We start from the raw sequence: 24,946 nt of genomic DNA, 5'->3' as shown, positions 1-24,946 counted from the left end.
CGCCGCTTCCCCAGTTGCCTCTCTCCGGGAAAATGGAGAGCGACGGGCTGTCCAGCACGGACCAGAAGCTGATCCGGGAGAGCTGGCAGAAAGTGAGCGCCAACCCCCTGGAGCACGGCATCGTCCTGTTCACCAGGTAAGGCAGAGGCGAGGAGGAGGTGGAGGGCTGGGGGTCAAGAGGGCACGTGGGAGGCTCGGACGCCGCTAGGGAAAGAGAGAGAAGGACCCGTGCGCTGCCAGCTAGAGTCTGGAGTATGAGAGCTGACCCGGATCAGCGCGTATTTTAACGCAGAAAGCAGTGAGGGAAACCTTATGAATACCCCCCCCCCCACACACACACACTAAGTGAACTTGAACTCAAAACTTCGCCATCACTAAAGCGCCCCTTTGGGTTGCCCTCTTCCTTCAACCTGAGGACATGCAGCCCTTTGTGCCTCTGCCCATCCGGGGCCCCTTCTCAGTTAATGCAAACCAACTTTCCCGGCTTGGCTGCCCTTTTCACACTGCCCCCTCCAAAAATGTCGTGTTCTGAGCTTGGCACAAACAGGGCTGTGAGAAGAAATTCACCTGCTGCCCCAGTCTCTTTTTCTTCTTGTTCTTCTATTCTGCCTTTTCTCTAACCCCGAGCATCTTCACCCATCTTCTGTGATGAAAACTCGACAGCATGTGAATCAGACCTTTGGTCCATTTAGCTCAGACTTGTTGACCCTGACTGGCTCTCTGCAGTGTTTCAGACAGGAGTTTTGCCTGCCCTTACCTGGGGATGCCGGGGATCGAACCTGGGGCCTTTTGCATGCAAAGCAGATGCTGTACCACGGAGCTACGGCACCTTCCCGATATCAACTGCCTGCTTGAATAACTTTCTACCAAAATTGGAAGTGGGCAGAAAAGGGTCTGGAAAACAGCACGGCTCCCCGATTACCTCTTGCACCCAGGCTTTTGTATTGTTCCAGCTGGCAGTGTGGAGAGGATAGCAGTGGTGGGGGTGACGGGGATAGAGGCTAACTGCCTAGCTAATACATAGGACATAAGAGGGTGTCTTGGAGACCAGGGGCAAGAGAAGGAAAGGATTAGCTTATTTTAGTGCACAATCCTATGCATGTTTAGACAGAAAAAGTCGTACATCTGCCAGCATGCACAGTAAACATAGGGCATTTTTCTGCCTAGACGTGCATAGGATTGTGTCCTTAATCAACTCAGGGGATTCTCAGACATTGCATTCCTTGAATCCTTTGCTGACCCCCTTTTCTCTCAGCTGGGGTGGTGGTGCAGCCTCTGGCCAGTAGTTTCCCCTCTGCCCCTCCCTACTCCCAAGCAACAATTAGGTTCTTAAAAAGCCAGCATCGTTGACAGTGGAGGCTTTTAAAAAGTCTAATTGTCACATTGAGAAGGGCATTTTGGGGGGAGTTGCTGCTGGCGAAGAAAGGACCCCACTCCGTGAAAAATAACCCACCTGCGTGGCATTTTTAAAAAGCCTGATTGCCATGCAGAAGGGGGAGGGTTGGGGTTGGAAAGTGTGTATGAATGGATGGATGTTGTGTGTCTGGTGTGTGTGTGTGTGTGTGTGTGTGTGTGAAAGAAAGAGAGGGCTGGCCCCAAACACTTTCGCTTTTACCCCCCCCTTTTTTTTTTGTGGTGGCGGAAGGGCTGCCCGCCTCTGACCTGTAGCCCCTGCAAGATTCCCAGAAGGGAATAGGACTTTCAGGCCAAATAGAACTCCCACCACCCTGGTTTACACATTATGGTCCAGTATGTATATAACTCTCCACTCCCCTACAGGATGGTCTTACCTCACCTCCCTTAATAAATAGATGGCCATAAAGGACAATGAGAAAGGATTTATTGGAATTCAAAACCAAGCAGAGTGAAAGCAAGAGGTCCGTGCCAGGAAGGCCTAAGTTTGAGTCTGCAGCTGGGATTTGAGAGCAGCCATACAGTCAAGGAGACTCAGATGAATTGCATACAGAATGCCAAATTATGAATATTACTACATTTATATCCTGCCTTTTCTCCTCTTGCAAGGAATCCAGGGTAGCTTACATGGTCTTCCTCCTCCCCATTTTAACCTCACAACAACCCTGTGAGGTAGGCTACGCTGAGAGTCAGTAACTGGTCCAAAGTCACCCAGTGAGCTTCAAGGCTGAGTGGGGACTAGAACCCAGATCTCCCAAATCCTAGTCCAACACTCTAGCCACTAAACCCTCCCCACTCTCAAATCCTGAGAGAAATGCGGACAGGAAGCACAAAGAAATCCAACACTGTGCTGCAAAATGTTGAACAAGTCTTTTTTATTTTGGCAAAGCACTCTTCAGCTACTGTTGTTGCTACACAGCCACTTTTCTAGAGAAAGACACATTGAAATGGAAGGAGAAGTGATACATCTTAAACAAGGATATATGATAAAAAATGAGTACAAACCATTACCCCAACAATTAGTACCGCAACTTCAGAAGAAAAGATATTAGATATGAACTGAGCGGTAGTGCTGTGCAAAACAGGCAACCAGTCAAAAGGGGGTCGGTCTGTTGCTATGTGAAGTGTTTGTTTTTATTTTTTAAAACCAGATTATTTGAGGGGAAAACGTGTGGATGGTACCTGTAAACTGTGCTGAGAATATATAGAAAGCAAAACAATACTCAAAGAATGGGACTTGTCCAATTGTTAGAAGCGTAAGATCATTAAAAAAAAAAAAAGACCCTCAAGTGAGTTGCATTAAATCTGAACTTCATAAAGTGATGAAGGTTAAGCAGAGAATGGAGTTGCAAGAGGAGAAAGACAGTGATAAACATCCATAACTGAAATACTGAAAGCAGAAAATGGAATGCAGAAAACGTCAAATTCCTGGTAACTCTGGAATATGATGTATACAAGTACTCTTTCATGAACTTTTTATTTAAGGCAGGGCTAAATTTCTTTAAATCATAGTTTAAAATACATTTATCACAGTATTGCATCATTATATAAACTGTTTTTTTTACTATGAAAAGTCCTGTAGGGGAGGGGGGAAGTGCCTCTTTGCAGGGTTAAAAGTATTTTTTTGAGTTAATTCCCCACTAGTGAAAATTTCTTTTAAAAAGAACTCACTAGGAAGGAGAATCCAAATAAAACAATGGATCTTCACTACATCCTGAAATGGGGGTCAATTCTTACTCATTCATTCATTCATTCATTTATTATTACATTTATATCCTGCCTTTTTTCCTCCTTAAGGAACCCAAGGTGACATACATAATCCTCCTCCTCCTCCTCCTCCTCCTCCTCTCCATTTTGTCCTCAAAACAACCCCACCCCCTGTGAAGTAGGTTGGGCTGAGAGTCTGTGACTGGCCCAAAGTCACCCAGCGAGCTTCCATGGCTGAGTGGGGACTAGAACCAGTCCAACAATCTAGCCACTGCTAGATCCATCCGACGAGTGTTTTATTGCACGCTCGTTACTGGGCACTCACGGAGTTTGCTCAGGTTCCTCACATGACGTCATCTGCCCCCCGTGTGCCTTCCGCCCCTTCTGGCCTTCCTTTCGCAACAAAAAAACCCCTCGTGAAGTCTGATATATTTTTAAACCTGGAATTGCTGCTCTCTCCTGCTGGGTGCAGGAGAAGCAATGCCATTAGAACAGCGGAATCAATGAGCAGGGCTGGTGCTACCATAGAGGCCACTCAGGCCAGAGCGCCAAGTTAAGAGGGGCTCCGGGCAGAGCACAGCACACACATGCATTGCCTGTGAGCTGGCCTGGCCTGAGGATTCAGCTGGGCCTGGGCGGGTGAGATGGCGCCCCGCGCCCACCCAGCCAAAGTGAAGCCAGGGACACTGGGGTGGGGGTGGGGCGGCTCCACGTTCGGACTTCCGGAATGCTCCTGGAAGAGAGAGAGAGAGAATGCATGGGTGAATGGAGTGCATGGGGTCTTTGAGTGAATGCATATGTTCATGTGTGTGTTTGTTTGGAGTGAATGATGCTGAGTGTGTGTGTGCACACGCGTGTGAGTTGGGGGGGATGATTTGGAGGTGATATTCCTATTAAATAATGCATTTTAGACCCATAGACGTTCCTTTCCAATTTGTTTGCTCTAATTGGCATGACGTATTTCTTGCACTTTAAAATAAATCTAGCAGTTTCAAGTTTTGTGCTTCTTATTTTTTCCAGGAAACATATGTTCTTAAAAATCAAAGTTGGCATTTTTTGGGGTGTGGGTGTGTTTGAAAGTAGCTCACCTTGCCTAGGGCGCAAAATAGTCTGGCACCGGCCCTATCAATGAGCCTTGTGCTCATTGTGCACTTCCTCTTTTGAAAGAGGAAGTAACTGAGGAACGAAAACACGGGCGGAGAAGCGAAGGTGGGGAGCGTGTTAACCCCCAGTGTGATGGAGCTTACAACACACTGGCCAAGATAGTGTTATTTATTTTCAGTTTCCCCGAATATTCCTAGAATATATGAAGGCTTCTGGGACAGAGGAGGGGGTTTCTAGACAAGCTTGAACCTTTAGCAGGACCTTTTTCATTTTAGAAACTTAAGGTGCACTCCTATGTGTGCTGGTGCATGCTGGGAGTTGTAGAGGTTTTTTTCTGTCTAAACACACGTAGGATTGCACCGTTAAGCACTAAATAAGTCTGCACAGTGAAAAGAACTTGTGAAGCTGTAGTTCTATGCACACTTACTTGGGAGTAAGCCCCATGGAACTTAGCACTTCTAAGTAAACACCCATGGGAGATTAGTCTTGCAAGACGTGTTGAGCCTCTCATATGAAAGTCTGCTTTCAAGATGAAACATCAGGAATCTGATTAAAAGGAGAGGTCAAACCCACAGCAAAGAAAGTTGTTTAGCTCCCGTTTTCCTGCTGATTTCTTTCTTTCTTTTTCTGGTTGCAAAGACCCGGGTTTTCTCTCAGGGAGCAGCTCCACAGTCTTCAGCTCTGCAAAGTGTATCAGAGCAGCTTCCTAATTGCTTGTGACATGGCAATCGCCAGAGCCGAGGCCAGGCCTGGCCCTTGGGGAGAGGCTCAATTAATTCCGGGATCAGTCCCAGGGCAGAGGAAATGGTGCATGCGAGAATACAGCTGAATGCCCAGTGCATTCCATTAACCCCTAAGCTAAGAAGGAGAAAGCTGCAAGATGCAGATGGGACAGGGCCTCCAGAGTCTTCGCAAAACTGTATAATGAATATTATTTCATTATGCAGTAAGATGGCTTTAAGAGCAGGGGCAGTTTTCAGTCATTTTTTTATTGGTTCATATTTCATAGGCTTTTGCCCCATCTTTCAGGGAATGTAGTCTCACAACAACCCTTGTATAGATAGAAGAACTGAGGCATTTAAGTTTCGCCATTATGGATTCAGAACATAGGGTAGTTTTTTAGGTTCTTGTACTGTGGAGAATGGAAATGGGAACCTATCATCTGCGACCTGATCCTTTTAACTAGAGGTTTCAGGGATTGCCTTTTCTGAAGGCAGAGCATGTCCTCTCTACCACTGAGCTATAGTCATTCTCCTAAATAGGGAGCAGAGATATTTCACTGCTTTCCATGCATGGTGGGTGGTGATGTGCCTGCCTAGCCGAAGTGAACTTCCACTCATCTTGTCTCCATTCAGAGCTAAGCTAGACTTCAGTTTCCAAGAAGCAAATCCAACTCTGCCTACTTTGAGTTTCCCATGTAGCCTCTTGGAGGGCTGAACTCTAGCATGAAATGGGTCAGACAGAATAGGGAAGGTCACACTTGTATTGATGCATCCCATTAATAAATAAAGAGCAATACATAATCTTGTTTCTCAGGGGCAAATGTAGTTGTGTCCATTCAGCAAAGAAGAAAGGAGTGGTCAGTGGAGAACTTAAAAGTTCACAAGGGTTGCGCAAATTTTCAGAAAGAAGGTAGACAGATTAGAAAGCAGTAAGTCACTAGAGCTGGGCTGCATTCACTAGGTCAGAGGTGCAGAACCTCAGGGCCTTCTGGGATTCCCTAGATGCCCCTGCCCCCTTCCCCTCAAGCCCCCATCATTTGGTGGTTTCCTGGATTTTGCATGTCCCCCCGCCCTGGCCCTGCTCCCATTCTAACAGGTGGAAATGCGCCTCCTAGCTTTCAGCTAAAACACACTGGTATTTTGGTTCCACCCCATTTTGCTTTCAGTCTTGTTCACCATTGGAATGTGGCCCCCGAGAACTTCCCCAAAATTGAATTTGTCCCTCGGGCTGAAAGCAGTTCAACACCCCTGGCACTAGCGTTCCTCAAGAATTCCAATGTAAAATGGCTGGGCTATTAACTAAAATGTAATTTAAAACCAGCAAACTTTCAGTAGACTAGAAAATGGCCAATGTAACAGCAATTTTACAAATGGGATCTGGGGAAGAGCCAGGGGTTTATAACTCTTCCGGAGAATTCTGAATTGTGGAAAGCATGATTACAGCTAGGTACACACATACACACGCACACAAACCGCCCCCCCCCCCCACAACATGTAGCTTGCTGACGAAGTGTTGGCATGGAGTCTGTAGATGCCTTGCTTCACTAACCTTTTAAAATGTATCGAGAGTGTCAACAAACATGCCGAGAAGGATGATCAGGTGAGCATTGTATATATGGGTTTTTTATTTGTTTTTAAGAGAGCTGTTGGCAAACTCCCCTTCCTAAGGAAAGTAAGCCATCAGAGATGTGTCCTTTTATGGATTAGGAATGGATTAAAACACAGAAAGCTGTAGTTAGGAAAAAGCAGTAGCTAAGTCAATGCTAAAAAGCATACAACTGCACAGTGTGAAGTTAAAGCGTGTGAATTAAACAATTGGTGTGCTACATAACAAAAACAACAGAGAAAAAGGGTGAAAAACAGCAATACGATAAAACAAGGTATAAATAGAACCAATCACAATTCACAAGTAGGAGATCCTGGTTACAACAAGGTGAACCACATGTATAAACAGAGTTAAGACTATGAAATAGGAAAAAGCAGACATTTTTCACCATGGAGTGAAGCAAACAATGGGTTCTCCAGTTTTCTGGACTGGGAGTGGTGCCATTTAGCTTACTTATAACTGATCCTATAAGTAGTCCATGAGAGAACTACTTTGTGGATGACATTGTGTTTTATTTATTTATTTATTATTACAATTATTTAGATGCTGCCTTTCAAGATACACATCCTATCAAGATGGTTTACAAATAATATAAAAATAATAAAATCACAAGAAAACATATCAATCAATCAATCAATCATCAATTAAAAATTATAAGGATGTTGCAATGGCCACTGGTATAGGTATCTTTAAAAAATGAATGGATGCATTTACAAAAGACAGGTCTAACAGTAGCTATTATCTGTGATAGCCAGAATGGAGCCTCCGGCTTCTGTGGCAGAATACCTCTGAATACTGAGAGCTGCTATAGTATAGTTGCAAAGACTGTGAGTGGGGGAGTCTCCAGTTCAAGTCTCATCCCTCTCATGAATTTGCTACGTAGTCCTAGGCAAGTGATTAATTTTCACACACACCTTCTGCAATAGGAGAATATTACTGGTCTACCTTACAGGTTGTTGTAAATAATATCGAAGTAGTTATTTAAGTGCTTTATGTTTGATATAATGCCAACTAATATTATGGGTTATTATTGTCTTCAGATACTAGGGCAACAAACAAAAATAAAAGGGGATGGTTAACTCCATCACGCCAATGAACCAGATGGACCTAATGGTCTAATCCACCAAAGTGTTTCTTATGAAACAGTCAAGACTAGCTGATAACAGGAAGATATGTGGCAAATGGATTTTGGTGAGCATCTGCTTGCTTTGCCATCTACAGGAAATCTTGTTTGATTTATCTTTTTAATTTTTTTAAAAAAAGTAATGCCTTTATTTTATGCAAATGGATTTATAGTTCCTGTCTGAGGGATGACATCAGTTTGTTACATTACATGAAAATAAAATGAGAGACTGGACGTCCTTCTTAGACCAAACAACTCTTTAAACACCATCACATATTTTCACTTCCATCTCTGCATAAGCTGCAGGAACTTATCCAGTGGGATTGTACAATGTTTACCTGAGAGCAGAATTCAGGCCAATATATGATATGCCAATACTGTAGATGCTCAGGCACTCTTAGTAGCCGGGAGAGAGGTATGCACTGAAAACAGAAAAAGTGTTCTTGGGAGAACGCTCAACCTATCAGTCTAGTAGGTGAATAACCAACGAGATGCTCAGGCCAGGAGACAGGGTTAAGAGGGCACTGCGGATGACGTGCATGTGTGAAATGCAACCTGGCAATGAAAAGCTAATGTGGATTTTGGGCTGTGTGACAGAATGAAGAAGGGAAAGTTAGCCTCAGTGCAGCTTGATGGTGACAATACTTTGATTATTGTGTTGGATATTTGGTATTGGGGGTGGGAGTGGGGAAAGAGAAACATAAATCCATCCAGGGCTGGGCTGAGGGGGCCCCAGTGGGGCCAGTTGGCACGGACCTACAATTTTGAGGGGGCCTACTCCGAGTCCCCCTGGTAGAGGCAAAGGGGGACCCCTTGGTAAAGATTTGTTAATTTATTAACATTGACAAGGCAAAGTTGCTTGATTTTTCTGTTGTTGATGATGATGAATTTGCCCAAAGAAAAGCACGTAAAGCATTTCTGAAAGTGAAGAAGTGATGTCTTATATACAGCTTGAATAAAAGTGCATGCCATTACCTTTTCTATAAATCGTTCTAGTTCATATGTATTTAGAACTGATTAAAAAAATACTTAATGGGCAGTTTGAAATGGAGCCTACATTTCCCATCTGGCCTGGGGCTATTACCAGCTTTGCCCGGCCCTGAACCCATCCATCATTATCTAGTGGACCTCTGCTCATGCAGCAGGACCCCCCTTTTGCTCTCCGCCCTCCTGCACAGCCCTCAGATTTGCAGCAGAGCTGGGGGGGGGGCTCCAGAAGGAGGGGGAATCCATTCCACCAATGGTTTTCATTCTGCTGATAGACAGAAAGGATTGGATGCAAAACGCTGGAAGAGCAACAAAACAGTTAGTGGCTGTGCAGGGAGTGGAGGATGTTAGCGCTTGTGATCATAAGCATCTAATGCTGTGCTGTGCAAAGGAAGTAATGTAGCATCTTTGGTGGAGTAAATGAGGTATGCTAAGCTGTGCTCTCATGGATTTTTATTTGGAAGAAGGCTTGGTGCTAGCAGTCTTCCAGTGCTCTTGCAAAACATTATGATGCCCTCAGTTCTTTCTCCCCTTCAGAGCTTCATCTCTTGATGATATCGACTCACCCTCTGTATGAAAAAGATGGTTTTAAACACCCTATCCCTGCTCTGGAGGTTTGCATATACAAGACCGTTTCTGGCCTGCTTGCATTGGCCTCCTGTGTGTTTATAAAGCCTTACATGGCTCGGGGCCACAATACTTGATGGAACACCTTTCCCGACATGAACCTACCCGTACACTATGCTCAACACCTAAGGTCCTCCTCTGGGCATCTACTCTGAGGGAGGCTCGGAAGATGGCAACAAGGGAGAGGGCCTTCTCTGTGATGGCCCCCCAATTCTAGAATCATCGCCCTGACGAGGCCCACCTGGCACCAACATTTCTATCTTTTCGGTGCAAGGTCAAGACTTTTCTCTTTTCCCAGGCATTTAGCAATATGTGATGAGCTTAACTGACCCCGGATCAGTTTTTAGGTTCTGCTAACAGCTTATAGTTGTTTATAATTGTTTTTAGATATGTGTTCTTGTGTATACTGTATGTTTTTATGGCTTTAAATTGTGTATATCGTTTTTAATTGTTTTAATCTTATGTCAAATGGCCAGAGAGTTTCGGCTATGGGGTGGTATAGAAATGTAAATAATAATAATAATAATAATAATAATAATAATAATAATAATAATAATATGCTCTAGCAGTGTGATGTTAAAACAGCTTTCGCTAAGTCGGTGCTCTCCAGATGTGTTGGGTTGTAGACTGATACATCTGGAGGATGCCAGGTTGGGGAAGGCTGTGCTAGAACTTGACAGTACCAAAACTTTCATCTAGTAGCAGGAGGATTTCATTGACTCCCCCAGTTCTTGGGTTGGGAGGAGTTCACATGTTCAACTTGGAACTGGCTTCATGAAATGGTGGGCGGAGGAGGTTGGCAGGAGGGCTGGCATCAGTGCTGACTCTGTTGGGCATCTGTAGAGGCTCAGCACCCCCCCCCCCCATGGAGGGCTTTCTCCGCTGTGGCACCCCGGTTGTGGAACGAGCTCCCCAGAGAGCCTGGCGCCTACACTGTACTGCTTTCGTCGCCAGCTGAAGACCTTTTTATTCACTCAGTATTTTAACACTTAATTTTAACTTAAATTTAAATTTTACTGTTTTAACTCTGTATTTTAATCTTATATCAACTTTGCTGTGTGGTTTTATCCTGGTTGCGCTTTTTATACTGTATTTCGTAATTGTGCTTTTAACCTGTTGGGTGTTTTACTGTGGTTTTAATTTTTGTGAACCGCCCAGAGAGCTTCGGCTATTGGGCGGTATAAAAATGTAATAAAATAAATAAATAAATAAATAAATGAATGGAGCCCTGCTTCTCCTCCTCAGCTGCTCTTGTTGGCTGCTCACTTGCCCTCTCCAAGCATATGAGAATGCCAAAAAAATCTTAAATCAATTTTTTTATTATAAGTTTCCACAAATAATAATAATAATAATAATTAAAAATGCAAGTGTAACTACATACTTTCAAATCCTCAGTTTCAAACACTACAACATCCTAAAAGAAGGGAAAAGGAGTAAATTACACATAAACCTCAGTAAAGACAGAGACCAAATATCCAAATATAAGCCCATTTGTGAATGGCGCCTATATACCACTCTTTCAAATATTTCCAAGAATAAGGAGAAGCAGCAGCATCTGCCACTTGCTTTGCATCCCCCTTTTTGGCCGATTGGGCCCAAGGGAGAGGGAAAGTGAGTGGGAAGAACTGGCCATGGCAGGACGTCTTATTCAAGCCCCCCTCTCACCCCACTAGTGTGGAGCTGATGCTGGTCAGCAGAGGAATCTCCCGGAGGGGGGGCTTAGAAGAGCAGAGCATATGAAGCACAGACCAAAGGCCGATCTAGTCCAGCATCTTTTCTAGTTCAGGGATGCCCACAAAGAAGACATGGGGACAGTAGCCCTCTCCCAGTGTTGTTCCCCAGCGATGGCTATTCGGAAGTATACCGACCCAGACTGCCAAACTAGCCCACGTGGTGCCCCAGCTAGTTGTCCTGCGGTCTGGCACAGTGTGTCCTCCTTCCCTTCCTGCCCATGGAAGTATTATTGGGAGACAGTGAGGGGGAAGAGGCAGCAGCCATGACAACTGGGGGAAGAAAAGGGCAAGAAGCCGGATCAGGGGCGGGAGAGAGTGGCTGCAGCCGGAAGAAAGTGTGGTGCGAAGGGAAGGTGGATGAGCAGAGTGTTGGGAATGTTAGCAGGCAGGCACCCTCTGAAACACCCTGACCCTCCACCCTTTAACTTTTCACATGCAAGCCCATGTATACATGTCAGCCACTGGCTGCCATTTATTTATTTATTACATTTTTATACTGCCCAATAGCTGAAGCTCTCTGGGCGGATGACACCAGCAGCTTCCTGTGCAGAGTATCTTTCTGCTCAAGTCCAGTATGACAAAGAGATAGGACAGCACACAGAGATACAATTGCCCCAAGGGAAAGAGTTGCACCATAGATGTGCGCAAGGGGTGTGCTGGGTGTGCCCAGGCACACCCTAATGTCTTAGGCAATAAGTGTTGAATTGAGGGGGGCATTGAATAGAGATCCAGAGGTGAATCCAGACACAGCGGGAACAACCCTCAGGCTGTCCTTCGGCTGCTCCGCCTCCACGCCAAAGAACCACTGCCTCCGAGACAGCGTCATTGATCCTGGCAGCAGGAATGAAAAGGCCAGTGTCACCATGAAGCCCCACCAATGCTGGGGCTTGAGAAGTGTCTCCTCATTCCCCACACACCTGCAACAGCCCTCCCATGGTCAGGCAAGTGAAACTCAGAGTAGGGTATCAGTGTCTACAGTGTTTAAGAAATGAATAAAAATAATGTCCTTTATGACTGAGTATTGAATAAAAGTTCATCTTTTTTTTTAAAAAAAATCCCTGGGTGCACACCCTAACGAAATGTGCTGCGCACGCCTATGAGTTGCGCCAGGGCTCCATCTGTGCATGATGTGCTTCCCCAGAGGCAAGGCAGTTGTGAAGACACAGGCCATGTTATATGGAGGGAAGAAGGATGGCTTGCCCTCTGTTACACTTGGTTTTATTTTTTATTTAATTTATTTTAGCACTTTTATCCTGCCCTTTAGCCAAAAAAGGTTCTGAAGGCGGGTTACAAACATATTTCTTAAGACTGTCCCTGCCCACAGACTAGCAGTTGTGAAGGCAAGAAGGATGGCTTGTCTTCTGTTACACCTGATTTGTCTCTCTGAAGGCATGTTGAGCACTTCCCAACAGAGAGAAGGCATCCATTTCCCCCTCGCATAGCCCTAACGCTCTTGCTAGCTTGCTGGCTTTCTTGGGGCCCGTGGGGCTGGGGATTAGAGATGTAAAACTTCCAGAAATTTTGAAGCGGTAGGTGGGTGGGAAATGGGTTTATTTGGGGGGGGGGGGAGATGGAAATTTGGGAGATAATTGAAAAATGTGCAATTATTAGATTGTAAGCCTATGCGGCAGAGTCTTGCTATTTACTGTTTTACTCTGTACAGCACCATGTACATTGATGGTGCTATATAAATAAATAATAATAATAATAACTTACTATTTTTAGCACTGTTTACTTTGTTACTTTAAGAGCATAAAATGTATGAATTGTAACTTAGTTTGCTCATAAAATTATCAGTAAAATTTTAAACATTTAAAAGTAAGGTCAGTGAATTGGCAATGATTGTCTGAATACTTCTATATTTTAATATTCTAAACAATATAATTTTATGAGTAAACCAGGTTATACATAATACATTTTAGGAAATTCAGCAAGTCGTTCTTGAAATAGCTGGATCATCCTAGAACCCAGAGGAAGCAGGAAGAGCTGGAGGCAGAGGAAGACTGGTGTGCAGCATCTGTTCCTGTTTGTGAAGAATTGCTTGGGGTGGAGTTTAGGGAAATGGGGTCTGAAGGAAAAGCAACTGAGAGGTTAGTTAGCTGAGGAAAACTCACTTATCTATTAAGAATGGTAACTAAGCATATCTAAGAACCTTTAAGCCATGTCAACCTAATAAGATCAACCCCAGACACACAGGGCTCTAGAGAACAAGACCCAATCTGTCAAAAATGCACATTTTCTTCACATATTATGACTCAAGTCACATCTGGGGAACTGAGCATGACTTAGAGCATTTATAAATGATATCAGTAAAAGATAATTAGAACAATAATGTTAATAAGGAAAGGAAGAAATATCTATGCTGATAATCTTACAAAGAGTATTAACACAACACCCCAATAGCTCCAAAATTTCCAGAAATTTTAAATCTCTAGACTTCCTATAAAAGTCTTCCTATTTCATAATTTTTAGAAATCATTTCAGGGGACTAAGGCTGGATACAAACACCTTCTCTTAAACATTTTATTCATAATTTTAAAAATGTCCTAAGAAATATTTTTGTAAGCCGCCCTAAGAGCCTTTTTTGCTAAAGGGTGGGATAAAAACGCTAAAATAAATAAATAAATAAATAATTACAAAAGGAAATATTTTATAAGCCAAAATTGTTCAGCTTTTGAGGGGGAAAAAACCCAAACCATTTTTGAAGGAAAAAAGGGGGAGTTCCCCAATTTTTTCTGTTTTTTTTTTTTTTTTTAATTGCTGGGGCTTCACATCTCTTTAGAAGAATATGGAGCAGAGGAGAACAATTACTGGGAAGAGATGAAATGTCCCCCCCCAAAAAAAAGTCTGACTTTCTGATTTGTATGGAGGATAAATAAGTGATGACTTGGTGTCTTCTGTTTCAGGCTTTTTGATTTGGACCCTGATCTCTTGCCCCTTTTCCAGTATAACTGCAAGAAGTTCTCTTCTCCTCAGGAGTGCCTCTCATCACCTGAGTTCTTGGAGCACATTAGAAAGGTGAGAGGTGTAAAGAATTCTGCCTGACAATTGACTTGCATTCTAGAACAAATCATTCCAATGGGTGAAGGAGGAAGTGCAGGATAGTGGTTAGCATTGGACTCTGAGCTGGGAGGTCAAGATTTAAATCCCCCATTCTGTGAGGAAGTTCACTGGGTGGTCATGGGCCGGTCATTCTCTCACAGACTGACCTACCTCACGGATTGATGTTGTGTGTATAAAACGGTATATGCGGAAACATGAATAACAGTTGTGGGCAGAAGGTCGACCTGGGCTTACTGGTAGATCTCTGGGAAATTGGCGGTAATGGCAAATCACCATTAAATTATACTGCTGAAATGAAAAAAAAAAAGATTGTGATAGCCAGAAGTTAATTTTTATGTGGATAGGCATTAAGCTCTATTCAGTTCCGGTACTCAGAACAAATCCTTGGGCTCAGAGTTCTTTCTTTCTTTCTTTCTTTCTTTCTTTCTTTCTTTCTTTCTTTCTTTCTTTCTTTCTACATGCTTATGCTTTATAATTGGTGGTGGACCTTGGGTTCTATTAAAACAAAGCAAAGTAGATCCCCCCAAGCCTGAAGGGCTTCTGCTGGTCCTTTGCATCTCACACACACACACACAACCCCACCCCACCACCACACACACACAACCCCACCCCCCACCACCACATCCCAGAGTAAAAGTAGCAGAAAGACTGGGAGGTTTTTTGAGGGGGGGGGGGAAGGGAAGGGAGGTCTCCCATCTTTGAGGGGATGGGGAGATATAATAATAATAATAATAATAATAATAATAATAATAATAATGTTTTAAAACTGGGGAAAAGAGGAAGGGAAGAGAACTTGGAAAGTGAATGTAAAGTAAATTTCAGAATGCAAAATAAATTTCAGTTTGAGGGGAAACAGAGTACAAGTTAAGTGAGAAGGGGAGAACATAAAAAACCTTTGAGAGGCATGCAGGGTGTGGAAAGCAAAATATAAAGTAAAACGCTTCCTCTTCTTACTGGATTGGAAAATTCTGTTTAAACTGGGAGGCTGAGTCACAAAGCCTCCAGAACCAATGTATGCAGTTACCTGCAACCCTTTGGGGAGTGGGGAGGGACAATCATGGAGTTTTCCACTTCTGGGATCATCCCTTTGGGACCACATGCCAGTGAGATGTCTTGGAAGTAAAGAGGGACATTCTGGGGTGACATTTTTTTTTTTTTTTTAAAAAGAGACATTTGCGCAATTGTGCAGGCGTAATCCTGCACGAAGGAACAATTTCGTTAAAAAAACCCAACACAACAAACACGGTGCTGGAATATGCTGAGCGCCATCCCAAAGATGGCAAAAATGCTCTTCCCTTCGCCGCTGATGTCCACGTACTCCCCCTGCACAGCTCTGTACCCATTTCCTGAGCCCTGCTACTTGTGGGAAAGAGGCAGGACCCCAGGAGGGAGAGCCACACTGCCCACGGAAAACGCCCGCAGAGACGGCGGAAAAAATAGGAAAAAAGCAGTCCCACCTATCCCAGGAGAACTGAGTGCTTATCCCGGTTCACCCCAGGATAAGCTGTGTGTCATTTGAACACGCAGGGATGACCTCATGACCACCCCAGGATAAGTGGCAGGTGTAGACCAGCCCTTAGTAATTTCCAAAGTGGGATTAGATAGTAATAGAAAATTATTTTAGTAATTGTCAGCTGATTATGCCAAATTCCAACACCATTTATGATGGATGGCCTTTGCAAAATTGTTATTTTGGGCCACAAGCCTTTTCAAGTGGGCCCTGGGTGTAGAAAGTTTGAGGGCCCCTGGTCTCATGGGTACCTGTAAAAATCACCCAGGGTTATCAATTTGTGTGTGTGATTTTTGTGAACCGCCCAGAGAGCTCCGGCTATTGGGCGGTATAGAAATGTAATAAATAAATAAATAAATAAATAAATTCTATTTTACTCTTTTTCCTTTCTTTTCTTTCTTTCTTTCTTTCTTTTTTCTTCCAGATAATGCATTTTAGAAAATAGTATAAATTTATCAACTGTATGACATTAGGAACAAGTTTAATGCCATTTAAATGATTAAATCTACTTGACAGGAGAAGCAAGCAGGAAGGACAAGTAGAGGCTAATTCCAAGGATGGGTTAAGAAAGGGTCAAGAACATCAGGGAGCCTGCTGGAGTATAGGGAACATTTTCATTTTTAGCTGTCTTTCAGTGTATCAGTTGGCTGATTTTAATTTAATGGGTTTTTTTAATGCTTGTAGATATGACTAATGTCTCTATTTCTAATGGTGTTTATTTCTCTGGGGTGTGTAATGTATATTTTAAATAAGTTTTAGTTTATATTTTGATTAATGTTCTTTTCATTGTTTGCGCCCTTAAGTGATATGCAATTGGAGAGGCAGGATATAAAACAGGGTTGGGCGACTTTGGAAAGTCCAGGGGCCATCTTCCCCCCCACTCCTCATGGGGTGCGGTCCACAGGGTGCCCCCTTCCCAAAGAGCCAAATCAGATTATGTATGCTGCATTGGGTTCCTTGGAGGAAAAAAGGCAGGATATAAATGCAATAAATAAATAAATAAATCGAGCCACTGCTTTGCTGCTGGAATTCAGCAGCAAACTACGGCATAGTACTAGTATGTTTACAAGCTAAATGTAACCCTTTTGGAACTCTGTGGTCTGTAGCTGCTGCAGACATCATTTTCTTTTCCTTTTGTAATCTCACTGAAGAAATGGGCAGTGGCTGGGGACACACCAGGGCCGGGGGCTGCACATTCCCCACTACGGAAAAAAATAAATAAAGATTTCCAAATAATGAATAAGAGAGTTAGAGAGCAATCCTAACAACCAGTTCCACTGCCTGGAGGCAGGGCTGGCCCTCCTATTAGGCAGAGTGAAGCAACTGCCTCAGGCAGTAGCTGCTGGGGGATGGGCAGTGGCAGCCTCTTCGCTGTTCCTCATGAACTCTTTGGCAATTCCCAAAGAGGACAGAGCTCTGTATGCTACGCAACCTATCGTGGGCCCCTACCGAACCAATGCTAGCTGCCCTAAACAAGCCAGTTTCCTCAGGGGTGGTGGAGGACATTGTCCCATCGCGAGTGTTGGAATCCAGCTGGCTTCTGCTCATGGAATGAGGAAGGAGGGCATTTGTCCTAGTTCCCTGTGGTAGATGCGCCACAGCAGGCAGCTCCCACAAAACAAAGGAGGGCGGGGTGGAGGTGATCTTAGATCTGGATCCAAAGCTCCTCCGTTCCCACAATAGACCCCATGACCAGGCACATTACCTACATCAGACTGGAGGTGGCATAGGTAATTTCCTCTCCATTGAAGCTGGTGGGGGAAGAAGCACCGGAGTACTCTCTGCTGAAAACCACCCTCCCTCTTGCCCTGGTTGGCGCAAACCAGCAGGGCTTTGGAAGTGGCAGATGGTCCACCACTTCACTCCCCGCCCCCACCCAAGTTAGCACTGCTCTGTTAGATAAGGTGTTTACAACAGCCTTGCAGGATTAAATGAAAGCGAGCTGAGCCCGCTGGGCCGTTTCCGATGGTGGCTAGCCAGATCTTATTGGTTATTTTAGCATTTTTGTCTTGCCTTTCTGAGAAATACTCAAGGTGGTGAAGTATAAAAAATGTAAAAGGAAAGCTGAAACCTCATCAAAACAAACAGTACGCCAGAACAACTGCTAAAAAGGCAAGATGAGTGCAGAAGCCAACGGGATTCAAGGATCAAATTAATAAAATGTTTTCTTAAAAGAACTTGCTGGAGAAGAAAAGCTGTAGCTGCTCACTGAAAGAGAAGGGGACCAGGTGGAACCTCTTTTGGCAGTGGAGTCCACGGTCTTGGTGCCATCACAGAAAAGGCCGTGTTCCTCATGCCCGCCTGCCATTTTCAGATAGGGATAGGGTATGGTGGGGTGTATAGACCAGTACCTAGGGTGATCATATGAAAAGGTCAGGGCTCCTGTACCTTTAACAATTGTATAGAAAAGGGAATTTCAGCAGGTGTCATTTGTATGCATGTAACAGCTGGTGAAATTCCCTGTTCATCACAAGAGTTAAAGCTGCAGGAGCACTGCCCTCTTTGGTAGAGTGACCAGATACAAAAGAGGGCAGGGCTCCTGCAGCTTTAACTGTTGTGATGAAGAGGGAATTTCACCAGGGGCTGCATGCATACAATTGACACCTGCTGAAATTCCCTTTCCTATGCAACCGTTAGAGATACAGGAGCCCTGTCCTCCTTTCCATGTGGTCACTCTACCAGTACCGGATCTACACTACTGCTTTAAAGCACTTTATAACAGTTTTGACAACTGTATATGGAGTGTGTCCTGGGCCCCAACAGTTGTCACAACTGTTATAAAGTGCTTTAAAACAGTAGTGTAAATCCTGCCCAGGGCCTTGGTACTTGATTAGTTATGAGGGTTGGGAGAATTCCTGTATAAGAGTGGAGGCAATTCTTAAGGTACTCTGGTTCCAAGCCATTTAGGGCTTTTAAAAGGGTAAAACCAATGCTTTGAATTGAGCCTGGAGATGGATCAGTAGCTAGTGAAACCAGATTGGATTTATATATTCCAGTCTGCCAGATCGTGTAAGCTTTTCTGGCAGCCACATTTTGGACCAATGGAAATTGTTTTCAAAGGCAGTGCCACACAGAACACATCACCGTAATCCAATTTGGAAGTGGCCATGGCATGAATGAAAGAAATGGCCCATGTGCTGAAGCTGGAAAAAGTATTTCTGTAGGGTGACCATATGAAAAGGAGGACAGGGCTCCTGTATCTTTAACAGTTGTATTGAAAAGGGAATTTCAGCAGGTGTCATTTGTATGCATGCAGCCCCTGGTGAAATTCCCTCTTCATCACAACAATTAAAGCTGCAGGAGCTATCCTAGAGTGGCCAGATACAAAAGAGGGCAGGGATCCTGCAGCTTTAACTCTTGCGATGAAGAGGAAATTTCACTAGGTGCAACATGCATACAAATGACACCTGCTGAAATTCCTTTTTCAATACAACTGTTAAAGATACAAGAGCCCTGTCCTCCTTTTCATATGGTCACCCTAATTTCTGGCCACCACTCATCACTTGATTATCCCAAAGCAGGGCTGTGTCCAGGAGAGATGGCAGAATTGTGGCACTAGGCAACTATATAGATGCTTTTAAATATATATTTTTTTCAAACGGGCTTTTGTTGAGATTTACGGAGATATGTAGCACAAGCCTTCAGAGACTTTGTGACTTTTTCAGAAGGCTTTTAGAAAAGCCTTTATCTTCTCTAAGGGAAGTCCAGATTGTTCTGTTGTTATTTTTTTTTTTTTGTCCTGTCTGCCTGGTAGGTAATGCTGGTAATAGATGCAGCTGTAACCCATTTGGAGAACTTGCACTGTCTGGAGGAGTACCTTGCCAACCTGGGTAAGAAACACCAGGCGGTTGGTGTGAAGGTGGAGTCCTTTTCGGTAAGGGAGGTCTTTTCATTTTGAGGTACATCTGCAGCACTCTTAAGAATGTTAAGAACAGCCATGCTGGATCAGAGCAAGAGTCCATTTTGTCCAGCACTCTTGTTCACACAGTGGCCAACCAGCTGTCGATCGGAAACCCACAAGCAGGACACAGATGCAACAGGACTCTCCTGCCCATGTTCCCCAGCAACTGGTGTATATAGGCTTCCTGCCTATACTGGAGGTAGCCCATAGCCACCAGGATTAGTAGCCATTGATAGCCTTCTCTTGATTTGCCTTGCCTTGCCTTAATTCTTCAGTTGATGTTGATGTTACGGTTATTCATCTCATATGTATGGAGGTTTAGTACAATTGATTGTGCCCACAAAGTGTACTGTGTATATGTTACAGCAAATTTCCAAAATTCGGGGAATGCCTGTATTCACATGTCAATCCTGACTATAACAGATAGTGTGAATATCCCAAAACTCAAAAGCATCAACGAGTGCTGACAAATTATTTAAAGTTGATTGGCATCATTTAATACCGTATGCCTGAGAAGTATGGAAATATTTTATTTTTATTTTTATTTTTGGACATTCCTATAAGTCAGCTGGGGTTGTTGGCTTTCACATGTGAATGTCAATGTTCACCACAGTTCTGATAATGTCTAAAACCTATATAAATGAAGCATCCCTATTTCTCAATGTTGGAAGCCTTTGCCAACTTGGTACCCAACTTGGGATGGAAACTCCCACCATCCCTGATAATGGCTGGGGTGAATAGGAGTTGTAGTCTGAACCATTTGGAGGGGACCAGATTGGGGAAGGCATGATTCTTAGGGATAGGAGACCATATTTCTGTGTAACTCATGGCTGTGGGAGTTTAAGTCTTTTTACAGCAAAGCTACATGTAACATTAAAGGTGTATTTGTGTGTGTGCTGTATGTGTGTTTAAAATTGCTGCCACCCTCTGCCATGGCTACTATCTGCACTGGGACCATCATGGTGCGGGTGGAGGGGGTGTTGGTTACTCTGGGTTTCCAAGGAAATTGATGTAACCTATGGTTGCGAGAGCTGGACCATAAGGAAAGCTGAGCGAAGGAAGATAGATGCTTTTGAACTGTGGTGGTGGAGGAAAATTCTGAGAGTGCCTTGGACTGCAAGAAGATCAAACCAGTCCATACTCCAGGAAATAAAGCCAGACTGCTCACTTGAGGGAATGGTATTAAAGGCAAAACTGAAGTACTTTGGCCACATAATGAGAAGACAGGATACCCTGGAGAAGAGGCTGATGCTAGGGAAAGTGGAAGGCAAAAGGAAGAGGGGCCGACCAAGGGCAAGATGGATGGATGATATTCTGGAGGTGACAGACTTGACCTTGGGGGAGCTGGGGGTGGCAACGGCCGACAGAAAGCTCTGGCATGGGCTGGTCCATGAAGTCACGAAGAGTTGGAAACGACTGAACGAATAAACAACAAAAATGGAGCAAACAGCTGCATGAGGGGGGGCAGTAGTGGAGGAGGGAAAAGTTATCCCCTCCACTGTGCCATGATCTCAGTCTGATCAGACTCCTCTACCCCCACCCCCCGCTGCTATTTTAAAATGCTCAGATGCAAATGCACAATTAATGTAACATGTAGTTTGGCCCTGTCTTGATCAGCTCCATCTCAATCTGTTTTGCTGATGGAGCATTTCACACAGTATTGGATGGGGGCAATTATGAGTTCCCAAAGGATGCCATGTGGATGCTCTTATGACTAAGGGATTAATCAGGCTTTTTAGTGCATTTTACATAGGGTGACCATATGAAAAGGAGGACAGGGCTCCTGTATCTTTAACCGTTACATAAAAAAGGGAATTTCAGCAGGTGTCATTTGTAAGCATGTAACTGTTGGGATGAAGAGGGAATTTCACCAGGTGCTGCATGCATGCAAATGACACCTGCTGAAATTACCTTTTCTATACAATTGTTAAAGGTAAAGGAGCCCTGTCCTCCTTTTCATATGATCACCCTAGATATAGGTAAGAGGGTGTTGATCTTTCTATAGGAGAAAGATTCCTATAGGTTCTGGTTCGTATGTCAGAATACATTTTTTATTTCTTTTTTTAAAATGTGAAGAAATTACTGGGATTTTAAACTTCGTGGTAAGAGTTCCTGGGTAGGGGTGGGGGTGGTGGGAGGGGAAATATGTGACAACTCAATAGAAGAAAATGAAGATCATCACTAGAGTGTGGGCAGGGATGGGTGGGGAAAAGGGCAGGTGCCCCATATCCCACCTTTCATTATGACCAATCTTGAAAAAGCTCCCAGGTCAAGGAATGAATCTGCTCATAATTGGGAATGAGTGTTGGGTAAACGTTGCAGAGCGGTGGGCTTTCGGTCTGGGAGCAGATAAATGTTGGGTCCTCCAGACCTCCCTCTCTGCCCTCCCCCACCGGCTCCAGCCAGTACTCTCTCTTATTTAGTGTCTTCCAAGAAGTGTCATCTACTACTCCTTTTCTCCTAATACTAGAACCCATTCGGGGTCATCCCATGAAGCTGATTGGTGGGAGAGTCAGATAAGATAAAGGAAGGACTTCTTCACACTGCACATAGTCCAGTAATGGCTTTAAATTGGATGGCTTTAAAAGGGGATTTGACAAATTCATAGAGGTTAAGGCTATTAATGGTTACTAGTCCTGATGGCATCCCGTATCAGAGGTAGTATGCTCTGGACGCCACTTGCTGGAGCACATGAGTGGGAGGGTGCTATTGCTCTCATGTCCTACTTATGGCCACTGTGTGAACAGAATGCTGAACAAGATGAACCCTTGTTCTGAGCCAGGATGGCTCTTCTTTTTGTGAACCGCCCAGAGAGCTTCGGCTATTGGGCGGTATAAAAATGTAATAAATAAATATTCTTATGTTCTAGGATTACATCATCATCATCATCATCATCATCATCATCATCATCATCATCATCATAATACTATAACAATGTTCATCTTAACAGCAATGTATTACATGTGATCTTCTGATCTTTATGTGATTTTACACATAATTACCTGATGAAGATGGGCGACAGTGCCTAGGCTTCCTGCTACCTTTGGTCTAGAGGTCTTGAGAGTAGTTATTCTACATACAGCTCCATTTTGGAGGCAGAAAAAAGGGGGATCTTATGAAGTAAGCAATAGAGAAATTAAATATCTTGAGGTAAAAGAAAAGGCATAAATAGTTGTGGTTTGGCCCATAGGAGCCCCGAAATCTATAGTAGGGCAATATCTGTATTAGGAGAAATGCAAAGGTCACCAAATCATGAGCAAGCTTTTGAGTTGGTTTAGAACCTTGATGACCTTATAGGCCCTTTCCTACTATTCTATGAACCTGCCATCATGTTGGATGTTCAACAAAATGAGGCGAGGCAGGGTAGGGCATGAAGTTAAAGCCACAAAGTCTGTACTTGCAATACTGTAAGATCCAAGGCCTGGAGGAGACTTGTGGACTTAATGGGATCAGGCCCTCTTAGGTGCTAACTGGTTTCAGGTTGCACCAAGGCCATGGGGACAAAAAATAATCATGGCACATCCCCCATAGTTTTTGAAAAAATATAAAATATATCCATTCCTCAGATCAGTCTCCAGCGATCAGCAAAACACCCAGGTTCCTTTGGGGGCAGAGAAATAAAAAGAAATAAAGTAGTCGTTTATATTGGAAGAATTGGAGATCGGTATTAGGGGGCGCTATGTAATAAATCAAGACAAGTCAAATTGGAAATCATTACCTAATAGTTGGAAGCTTTGTGACCTCCCTCCCCGGAAGTAAACTCCCATAGTAGAAAATTATCTTCCTCCTTTTTTAGGTGACAGTGCCAACCTGCCTTTCAGGTTTCTCAAAAGCTTGCACAATTTTTGGGTGATTGTTTGGCCTAATAAAGGCATTTTAGCTTTTTGAATGCTAATTCCTAACTCCTGTTTCATTTGCAGGCTGTGGGGGAATCTTTGCTGTATATGCTGGAGAAATGCCACGGTCCGGCCTTCAACCTGAACGTGCGTGAAGCCTGGACCAAGCTTTACAGTGTTGTGGTGAAAGCCATGAGCTGCGGCTGGGATGTGCCCAGAAAGGTGGAATGAACCTGCCCTCAGGATGCTTGGGGGAGGGGGGGCTTTGGCTGACCTTAATCAGGAACAGCTATGAGTTGAGAGCAAGCCAGCCTTTCCAACTCAGTATATTTCAGAGTAATCTCCACAGCTCTCTCTCTTTCTCTCTCTTATTTACTTTCACATTCCCCATCTCTCTTGTGATAACGTGACGATGCTTCCAAATTTCACTGTGCCGGTTCTACATCTTTGTGCGCAGGGGGCAGAAGAGAGCCAGTCTGGCTGTTGTTAGCTGCTGCAGCAGCTTTCCTTCCAAAGAGGCTTGTTCCAGCTCTTTATTCCTCATCACCTCCTTACAAAGAGTAATTACAAAGTTCCCTTGGCACAGAGTGGATGTTGCACCGGCCACTCCGTAAGGAGAGCGAGAGAGAGCGAGAGAGCGAGAGAGAGAGAGATGGTTTCAGTGATGTTAGTCAACAATGTGTGCATTTCCTTGGGGTTATCCAAGTGGTATAGCTCTTTCTTTCTTTTTTAAAGTGGGTTAATTCTTAAGTACATCTAAGCTGGATGAAGGCTGGAGGTTTGAAATGCTTGGCCGCAAGTTATAACTTGAAAGTCAATGAGAAAGCAGCAGCTGTCAGTTCCTTGCGTGTGAAAATAAAAATTTGTAGCGAAATTAGTGACAGATGCAGCTTTTATTCTAGGAAACGCTTCCAAGAATTTATCCTGGTTTCTAGCCAAAGAGAGTTGGTAGCATAAAATCCATTTCTGGACAACTGCTGTATTGCCATTCATCCTCTTCCTCCCAAGACATATTTATACAGCTTTCTGAGTGCTTGACAGAATCCTCTTGGGGTCTGGGTTTTTTGTTTGTTTGCTTTATTTTAATTAGCCCTCATTGTTGTAGAGCCCATGCTACAAAATTAGAAATGTAGACAACTTTGGGCGCAAGCATTGGGCACTTACAGCAGCCTTCACCAACCGGGTGCCCTCCAAATGTTCTGGCTGGAAATCATGGGAGTTGTAGTTGAGCACATCTGGAGGGCACTTGGTTGGGAAAGGATGATTCAAGGTACCTCTCCCTTTTGGCTACTTTCACTCCAAGGGCAGATAGGCCCATAGGAAAGTTCTGGGTGGATCAAGTCTGGGGTTGATGGTGTGAGAAGTCAGAGTGCGTGCATTTTCTTACAGGTGGGGAGAGATCGTCTCTCCCCCCACACACATAATAACTGGATGAAAGGGTGAGGTTGTGGTCCTTCTACTAAGTCCACTAGTGCATGTGTGGCCTAGGAAAGCTTGGAAGGATGTGGATGGTCCCATAATGACCACTAGTAGCACTAGTGGCAAACTGTTTCCTCGGCCACTAATAAGCTCCCTTTCTGCCTCTGCTTTCCGTATAATTTAATAGACCGATTT

At 44.0% G+C, this 24,946-nt stretch overlaps 1 protein-coding gene across 1 annotated transcript; it reads left to right on the top strand.

Moving 5' to 3' along the window:
* On the top strand, nt 1–24,869 carry NGB (neuroglobin). The gene is made up of 4 exons (XM_063118919.1): nt 1–136; nt 13,929–14,040; nt 19,350–19,469; nt 23,417–24,869. Exons 1-4 carry the CDS (start codon nt 33–35, stop codon nt 23,561–23,563), a joined length of 483 nt encoding a protein of 160 aa, XP_062974989.1. The 5' UTR covers nt 1–32; the 3' UTR covers nt 23,564–24,869.
* The last annotated feature ends 77 nt before the right edge of the window (nt 24,870–24,946 follow it).

This window comes from Elgaria multicarinata, chromosome 2, assembly GCF_023053635.1.
Source record: "Elgaria multicarinata webbii isolate HBS135686 ecotype San Diego chromosome 2, rElgMul1.1.pri, whole genome shotgun sequence".
NCBI classification, from domain to species: Eukaryota; Metazoa; Chordata; class Lepidosauria; order Squamata; family Anguidae; genus Elgaria; species Elgaria multicarinata.
The sequence above is the reverse complement of the archived record's forward strand: the minus strand, read 5'-3'. Positions and strand labels throughout refer to the sequence as shown.

Coding starts and splice junctions, on each gene's coding strand:
- NGB (XM_063118919.1), top strand. CDS start 33: ATGGAGAGCGACGGGCTGTCCAGCACGGACCAGAAGCTGATCCGGGAG. Junction 137..13,928: donor GGCATCGTCCTGTTCACCAG/GTAAGGCAGAGG, acceptor CTTCTGTTTCAG/GCTTTTTGATTTGGACCCTG. Junction 19,470..23,416: donor TGAAGGTGGAGTCCTTTTCG/GTAAGGGAGGTC, acceptor TTTCATTTGCAG/GCTGTGGGGGAATCTTTGCT.